Source organism: Lolium rigidum, chromosome 5, assembly GCF_022539505.1.
Source record: "Lolium rigidum isolate FL_2022 chromosome 5, APGP_CSIRO_Lrig_0.1, whole genome shotgun sequence".
NCBI classification, from domain to species: Eukaryota; Viridiplantae; Streptophyta; class Magnoliopsida; order Poales; family Poaceae; genus Lolium; species Lolium rigidum.
This window is the reverse complement of record NC_061512.1, coordinates 242,094,457-242,103,658: the sequence shown is the minus strand read 5'-3', so window position 1 is coordinate 242,103,658 and position 9,202 is coordinate 242,094,457. Positions and strand designations below refer to the sequence as shown.

The following is a 9,202-nucleotide window of genomic DNA, read 5'->3' as shown; positions in this document are numbered from 1 at the left end:
GACGGGGCCGAAGCCCGAGGCAGAGCCAGCCGGTGGCTCGCTGAGCGGCTCAAGCCGCACGGAGCCCAAGGCAGCAGGCGCGGGAGCCCGCCAGAATGGCTCGCTGCATGGCTGCTCGCAGCCCGAGGCGGAGCCATGCACATCCGGCTCCTGATCGACGTAAACCTATAGACGACTAGCGCGTCCGATACATGCACCATGGTTAGCAAGCAAATGCGAGGAATTTGCAACATCCATAAATTGGTTAGCTAGAAGTAAAGATGACTCCGAGACAGGTGGTAGATTATGAGAGTCTGACATATTAGCAATGGGAAACACACGTTCATCATGACAACATCCCTAGAGATATAAACTCGATTAGACGGAACATGTAGACATTTGTATCCCTTGAGAAGAGAGCTATAGCCCAGAAACACACACTTCTTCGAACGAAAATCAAGGTTATGATTGTTATAGGATCAAAGGTGTGGCCAGCAAGCGCACGCAAAAACCTTGAAAAAGGTATAATCAGGTGTTTCATTAAGAAGCCGCTGAAGAGGAGTCTTCATATGAATGGTGCGACTAGGGAGCTTGTTAATAAGAAAACAAGCGGTGGCAAAAGCATCATTCCAATAACATAGAGGAACAGACGCATGAGCAAACAAAGTAAGACCAGTTTCAACAATGTACCGGTGCTTACGTTCGACAGTGCCATACTGTTGATGAGTATGAGGACATGATACACGATGTGAAACTCCCAAATTGTGGAAGAAGGGAAGAAGTTTTTCATATTCTCCACCCCAATCAGTTTGGACATGAATAATCTTACGATTTAAGAGGCGTTTAACATGTTTCTGAAACTGAATAAACACATCATAGACATCAGATTTATGTTTGAGCAAGTAGAGCCAAGTAAAACGACTATAAGCATCAACAAAACTGACATAAAAACGATGTCCACTGGCAGAAATTTGGGCAGGACCCCACACATCGGAATAAATGATCTCTAATGGAAATTTTGTTACACGAGTAGACAAGGAAAACGGTAACTGATGACTCTTTTCTTGTTGACAAGCATCACAAACTGACTCAATTTTATTGGACTCATGTGTAGATGGTAACTCATGACTACGAAGAACATGCAAAACAACTTGTAATGCTGGATGTCCTAAACGACGATACCACATATCACGAGACACCTTGACACTGGAAAGGGCTTGCTTGATGACAGGTGCTTTAATCTCATAGAGACCTCCGCTGCAACGTCCTCTAAGGATGGGTGCTCTCGTGTCCAGGTCCTTAACAAAAAGATCATGAGGATGGAGTTCAATAAAGACATTATTGTCGTGTGAAAGTTTACTCATAGACAACAAATTACGAATGGCTTTAGGAACATGAAGGACATTTTTAAGAGCTAGATACCTAGAAGACGGAGTAGCAAGAGTAGCTTGACCAATATTATGTATGTGCATACCTGATCCATTAGCTGTGTGAACCTGATCGGTGCCGTGATAGGGCTCACGAGTAGTGAGCTTGTCGAGCTCATGGGTGATATGATGCGTAGCGCCAGAGTCCGCATACCAAGGTGGATCAACAGTCATCGAGGTGGCGCCGTGAGGACCATGAGAAGCGGTCATCGCCATGGCTAACTGTTTTCCTGTGTTGCTCCCATCATTGCCAAGGCCAAGAAATTCAGGTTGAACCTTTTATAGCACCTGGACAACACATGCCGTGGGATGGCACAGACTGGCAAAAAACAGGACCACGGCTAGTCTTGGAAGAGGTGGCCGGAGGCGCCTACTTGGCGGACGGAGTGAAGGGTGGCATTGGCGCCGGTGACGGGGGCCAGGGTCCACTTCGCGTCGAGTCATAGGCGACTGGAGGGGCATCGGCGGCATGGGCAGCAGGGTAGTGCATTGAATTTCCTGAGCGACGCTAGGTTAGTTTCCGCTGTTCAGTTGCCTGAAGTTGGGAGAACAAATCACGGATTGGTATTGGCACAGTGCGATTAGTCACCACTTGGTACAAAGCATCATATTCCTCATCGAGTACAGCAAGAATATATGAGACAAACTCTGCATCGCGCAGAGGCTCGCCAATGCTAGTGAGAGAATCCGAGAGCGCCTTCATCTGGTAGAAGTATGTGTTGACGGTCTTGGTTCCCTTCTTAAGCTCAGCCATCTCCTGTCAAATAGCAGAGGATCTGGCGATGGAGGTAGAGGCGGAAGCTCCACTCAAAGTCTCCCAAGCTTCACGAGAGGTGCCGGAGAACATAATCATCCCAAGAACACCTTCAGTCATGGAGGAGACAAACCCTGACAGAATAGCTTGATCCTGTTGTATCCAATGTTGGTGGGCCGGGTTTGGAGCATGATGGACACCCCCGGCATAAGGCACAACAACATGAGGGTCAGGACACACAATGGTACCATCTACATATCCCATCAGAAGATGACTGCGGAGGAGAGGTCCAACTTGCGCACGCCAGAATAAATAGTTGTCACTCGTCAGGCGTATAGTAATGGACGAGGCAATGTTCACCACCGGTGGAACTCCATGGCTAGGGAAGAGGCCTTGCTGAGTAGACAACGTCGGTGTGGACAGCTGCACCGGTCCAGACGATGGCAGTGTTGATGACGAGCCATTGACGTCCAGCGGTGGAGCACCGAGCCCTAGCAACCCTGGCATGGGATAGCCCGAGTAACCCTGATAGTTGGGGTACCCGTACGGCAGCGGGAAGCCCCCTGCAACAGCACCGTAGCCACCATATCCACCATAGCCAGGGTTGCCTGGATAGCCGTATGGCGGCGGTGGAAAACCTCCTGTGGCCGGACCATAGCCAGAGCCAGTAAAGGCGGACACCATGGTGGAGTCTGTGTGAACTACGAGGGCGGAGTTGAGGGCGACCGGATTTGGCAGCGGGGAGAAGCCTGGCGGGGCAGAGCCCGGCGGCACCGCAGCAGGCGGCGCGGAGACCGGAGGTGGCGGCGGCACCAGGGCAGGCGACGTGGAGATTGGTGGCGGGGCGCCACCAGGTGTCGAGGACGCGCCCGTTATTGAAGCGATCGGGGCGATCGCGACAGCCGTTGTAGGATCGACCGCGGCCGACGTAGGGTCACCCGATGCGGGGAGCGTCGCCATGGCGTTCGACGCCATCGAAGAGGAGGAGTACGCGACAGCGGAAACCGTCGGAGGCGGAAGCGAGAGGGCGGCGGATCGGCCGACCTAGGTCAAGAGCGGTGTTCTGATACCATGAAAACGTAACTAGGAAGAGATAGATTGCGCTGACCCGACGTGCCTCGTCGTCGGGTAGGAATCGTTTTATTATATATAAGATACAAATACAAAGTCTTATATCTATACATATACAAGTCATACGTATATTCTAACACCGTCGCCGTAGCCTTCTTTTATCCAGCCGACCAACACAGAACGCGGTTAGAAAAGGAAACGTGCTCCTATCCTACCCATGGGCTGAGGCGCTGAGCTGGTGAGCAAAGCTACCTTTTCTTTCCTTAACGCTGCAAAGCCCCTACACGTCGACACAGAGGAGTCACCCGCCACGCGTCGAATCAAGAGCGGCCAGCGCCGCAAAACTTCGAGCTGTCCCCGCGCCGACGGGCAACCGGACCTACCGTCGCCTTTCACCGCGTCTCACAAAACTATAAATAAGCACACTCCGGCCACCTCACTGATTTACTGAGCCCGGCAAGGTACCACTCCAGTAGCAGGTAGCAATACTCTCGCAGCTCATAGTTCAGCTAGCTAGAGCTAGTCCACCACCTGTCCACCAAGCCACGGCCGGCAGCAATGGACACGGGCAACGAGTATAGCTTGACCCCTGCTTCCTCGTCTTCCTCGCAGGAGCTGGGGATGGCGCTCTCGCCAACGTCGCCGTCGACGAAGCGCCCGGCAGGGCGCACCAAGTTCAAGGAGACGCGCCACCCGGTGTACCGCGGCGTGCGTCGCCGCGGCAGCAATGGGCGGTGGGTGTGCGAGGTGCGCGTGCCCAGCCGGCGCGGCGAGCGGCTCTGGCTCGGCACGCACGTGACCGCCGAGGCCGCCGCGCGCGCGCACGACGCCGCCATGCTCGCGATGCACGGCCCCTCCTCCGCCGCGTGCCTCAACTTCCCGGACTCGGCGTGGCTGCTCGACGTGCCGTCCAACCTCTCGGACCTCGCCGACGTCCGTCGCGTCGCCATCGAGGCCGTGGTGCAGTTCCTGCGCCGAGGTGCCAGGAACGCCGGCGCCGCCTCGGAGTCGGAGGTGGTCCCCGTCGACGGGGTCGCCTCCGCAGCGCTGGCCCCGTCGCCGTATGCGGACAATGCCGGCTCTTCGGCGACGCCCCAGCCTTCAGCAGCGTCTGAGGTGTCCGCCGCCCTCGGCAGCGACATGCTCGAGCTTCACGTTTCCGGGGAAATGGGCTTGGGCACCTACTACGCCGACCTCGCGGAGGGGCTGCTCCTGGAGCCGCCGCCTCCCGCGGCGAGCTCGGAGCACGGAGGAGACGGCGGCGGGCATGATGCCTCGCTATGGAAATGGAACCACTGAGACACCACCGACTATCTCCGGCCAGCTCAACTATTTGGTTTGCATTATTTCTTTAATTTCAGCATAGTATTAATAAAGTTTGAGGAACACTTGAAGACATCAAATCTCTCATGCATGCTAACAACAAACACATGAAGCAAGCAAGCAAGCAAGCACGGCCCTTAATCAATGAACTAAAACAATGAAGAGAAAAGGGCGACAGATGTCGGCTGAAAAGTAGTCGCTATGAAAATGGTGCAGAAATCGTTCACGTGCGATTACCATAACGGGCAACTTCCACTAGGAGCGAGTAGTATACTTGGTGCTACTTGCTGTAGATAGATGCATGGTGGTGTGATCCAAATCCAAGTGATAATAAGGTAATTAATCCAGAAGATGTGGTCGACACCCATCCATATCAGCTGGCTAAAGCTGCGTACGGGAGCACCAGAGCTGTCGCTTCAGTGGGGGCGGGTCACTGTGACTGTGAGCGAGCGAGGAAGCAGCTGCCTGGCCGGGGGACCTATGGCTGTGGCTTTGGTACGGCACGTCACTCTCTAGCCCTACTTCTTCCTGCCTGTAGATCATATGGCCAGCACGATCCCAAGATGATTATTTACTTTGTGGTTCCAACAGAAATGCTAAGATGTGTATGTGTGTGCTCAATTAGAAACCCATTATTGTTTTCTAAAGACAGCTAATCTATTAATAATCATCAACGGTAGTTAAAAGAAAAACACCAAAACCAATATAATTTACAAATATATTTTTAAACCACCTAGCGAATGACTACGAGCACTTGAGCGAGCCGAAGACGTGCCGTCGTCCTCACCCCTCTATCGAAGTAGAGCTTGTAGCAGTAGACAGACGAAAATTCTTCATGCTAAGCCTCAAAGGGCCAGTGCACCAGAGAACACGCCTTCCGCTGAATCTAAGCGCACCACCGGAGCAAGGATAGAGTGGAGAGAATCTTATTCTACCTCAAGTACGTCACTACCGCCTCACCAACCTGAAGAAGATAATAGAACTATCTAAAAAAAACGGAGCTCCACACATCGACGTCCGGTCATGGTCCGCCGTACCTCCAATGCCCCAACGTGTGCCGGAGGTGAGGCAAACCGGCAGGGAATAGGAAAACCTAGATCTCTCCCGGTTCGCTAGCTCATCGTGTATGGCAACCGACCAGACCATGTTGTGAATGAATATGAAACCTAGGATTGTTACTTGAAACGAAAATTACTGCACGGCAGTTTGATGTGGCCAGCTCCAAACAAGACCCATGAGAAAAGAAAAGGCGGGCCATGAAACTGCCTGCCACTGGGTAAGGTCGTTCCCAGAATAGGATCTTTTCCTTCACTCTGGATGCCCATAACGGGCAGCGTCCACTCGTTCGTTCCTGTGGATTAGATATGCATGGGCTGTGGTCCGGGTACGCTAATTAATTTTTTTACGAAACGCTACGCTAATTAATCAACAAGATGTAGTGGTAGAGACACATTCAGGCGGCTAAAGCTCGCTGGTACAGCACGTCGCGCTCTGGCCCCTTCCTAAATTGCCAACAGCAGGCAAGATGGCAGGAGGGGATGTGATCCACTCTCCCTCCGTTTATTTTTAATTATATCTTTATTTACTATAAATTTTACTGAATTAAAGTTAGTTAATAGGGAATGGAAATGGAATGAATATGTCGCCTTGGTTAGATATTTACTTCATCTCATCCCTATGCTATATTCACTGTTCTTGGGAGAGTTTTTATTTCAACTTTGTGGCGATGAAAAAAGAGAGCAACTAATTTTTGGTGCAACTCCTAACCTATTGATGTTTTCGTTAATTTAAAGCTAAGTTCATTTCGAGCCTTCCGTCTAAATATTTCTTGGTCCGACATCCATACATGATTAGATGATGATCTTCTCTTCTCAACTTCTTTGTATGAATCCCCGTCATTAATTCCAAATGGTTCTTGGTGCCGATTTAGAAATAATTAATACATACTTGTTTGAGAAATAGCAAACCTAAAAAAAGAGCAAAGAAAGCACACCTCCTTGATGCTAATAGGCAATAGAATGTTCATATTTTTCTTCCGAAATACGGACATCCCAGCCTCTGCAAAGATTGATGCATATAACCTTTAATTAACTTATTAAGTTTTAATCATTCAATACAACTCATGGATCACGCAAGATTGAGACATATATCAACCATCTAAATACAAGAAAAAACATGAGCTGCCTTTGCATCAACATGTTAACAAATGATCAAAACGCCTATTGAATTGGTTGTATAAAGCCCGTGCCACCAATTTTAGCCGGTTGCACCCAATATCCATATCATGCACGTAAGACCACATAGGGATCCAATGAATAGCCAATGAGATAACCTGCATAAAATAAGTAGCCGTTGCATTATTAAAAATAATGTTATCGCACACATTTCAGATAGCCCAAAGTAAAGCACATGTTCCAACTCGGATATGTACTTTATCTTTCTTAGATGCACCCATCGGCTGATTCCCAAAAATATTAGTGGTACTTGTGAGTGGAGAAATAGTAAAGTAAATGTGCACAATAAGCCAAATAGTCTTTGCCAGCAGACAAGAAATAAAAGGTACTGAATTATTTCATCCTGATCACAAAAACAACACTTCTTGCACCCTTTTTAATTGTGCTTAGCTAAGTTATCTACCGTGACAAGGACTTTGCTATGTAAGAACCAAATAAAGATCTTGATCTTAACTATTTTGATTTTCCAAATATATTTGGACAAGAAATAGGTATGTCTATTAAGAATATCTAGATACATGGACTTCACCGAAAAAGAACTGTCCAAATATTGGTGTGAGTATGCATACATTTGAGAGCTTGAAAATTTTAAACAAGAGACTTTTTCCAAATGACAAAATGTTAGCAAAATAGGTTAAACCTCTCAGCAATGCCGCTGCCGAGAAGAAAAGTTGTCAAACTACACCAACAAACCTAACAATTCTCAATTGATTAAGGACGATTTTAAAACACAAACGTCCATGCGCGCGTGCACACATCTATGGAGGTGTGTCATCTGAGCAGGAGATAATGGTGCCTAGGTCCAATACTATTAATAATGTCTCATTCTCAACAAAATCTACCTCTCCAACATAATGAACACCTAGCAACTCCACTCAACCCGATGTGGACCCTTTAGACTCATGCACTCACACATTAATCTTCAATAAAGCGTAGTCGCCTTGATCACCTTCGGTATGAGTGGCTTCTACATCTCATTATTTTGATTTTTTTTTGAAAAGGGATAAACCCGGCTTCTGCATCGTGATGATGCACACAGCCTTTTATTAAAATCCAGCATATTTTGTTCAGAAGTACTTATTACATCTCAAGGTTCGCTTAAAGTTGATACAAAAATCAACCAGCGAAAAAAGGAAAACATCACAAAGTGACTAAGCATCCTCTAGTCGACTAATATGCTGCCAGCCAACCCGGCACAAGATATCCTTTATTTTTTGAGAAAGGCACAAGATATCCTGAGCGACCATCTGGAGCCGTGTGCATCCAGAAGCCATGACATCACGTTGCTCTTGCGGCGAAAGGAGAGCCCAGAGTTGGATCCAATGCACCATGGAGAAGATCACCTGTAAAAAATTGAAATTTTTCTTATTGTTAAAAATTATATCATTGCGGCATCTCCATATTGACCAACATAAGGCTGATACGCCAATGTGAATTAAAACCTTGGATTGTTTGTCAACACCGTTTAACCAATTTCCAAACATATTTGTAATATTAGTTGGCGGAGGGAGATTATTAGTGAAATTAACGGTTCGCCATATTAGTTTAGCAAAGGGACACGATAAGAATAAGTGTTCCACCGTCTCTTGTTCTCCGCAAAAAACACATTTAGTACACCCATTTCATTGTTTCTTTGCTAAATTATCTTTTGTTAATAGCACCTTATTACTTAGGAACCACATAAAAAATTTAATTTTTAGGGGGATTTTCATCTTCCAAAGATATTTCCGCAAGTATGTTATATGATCATTCATAAGATCCTCATACATAGATTTGACTGTAAACAACCCATTAGTTGTTAGCTTCCATATAAAACAGTCCGGTTCATTATTTAAATTAACCATCATTAATCTTTGGCATAAGTGTAACCACGCTATCCACTTATTACCAGATATTACACGTCTGAAACCAATATTCAGCGGTACGTGTGCTAATACGTGAGCCACCAACACATTCTTATGGTTCACAATATTATATAAAGATGGGTACTGACTAGCTAACGAGGATTCCCCTAACCAAATATCTTCCCAGAATCGACAGAATCTTGTCGATGTACCATTACCAATTTTAAAATATCCTTTAGTAAAAAAATCGTTTTTTATCCGCATGAGCCCCTTCCAAAAGGGGGAATCAGTCGGTTTTGCTTGTACTTCTGCAAGTGTTTTCTGGCTTAGGTATTTGTTATGTAGTAATTCTTGCCACACCCCTTCCTCATTAAGTAGTTTAAAGAGCCATTTACTCAGTAAACATTTATTTTTGAGTTCAAGGACTTCAATATCTAAACCTCCTCGATCCTTTGGTCGGCAAATTATATTCCATCTTGTGAGCCTATATTTTCTCTTATCTTCATCCGATTGCCAGAAGAATCTAGATCTATAGAAATCAAGACGCTTCCTTACCCCGATGGGTATTTT

At 47.2% G+C, this 9,202-nt stretch overlaps 1 protein-coding gene across 1 annotated transcript; it reads left to right on the top strand.

Annotated features, from left to right (window-relative positions):
* The first annotated feature begins 3,789 nt into the window (after window positions 1-3,789).
* LOC124655006 (dehydration-responsive element-binding protein 1H-like) lies at window positions 3,790-4,530 on the top strand. Its single transcript, XM_047193976.1, has one exon. It carries the CDS (start codon window positions 3,790-3,792, stop codon window positions 4,528-4,530), a length of 741 nt encoding a protein of 246 aa, XP_047049932.1.
* The last annotated feature ends 4,672 nt before the right edge of the window (window positions 4,531-9,202 follow it).

What these genes read in the sequence shown, in the direction of transcription:
- LOC124655006 (XM_047193976.1), top strand. Translation starts at nt 3,790, where the DNA reads ATGGACACGGGCAACGAGTATAGCTTGACCCCTGCTTCCTCGTCTTCC.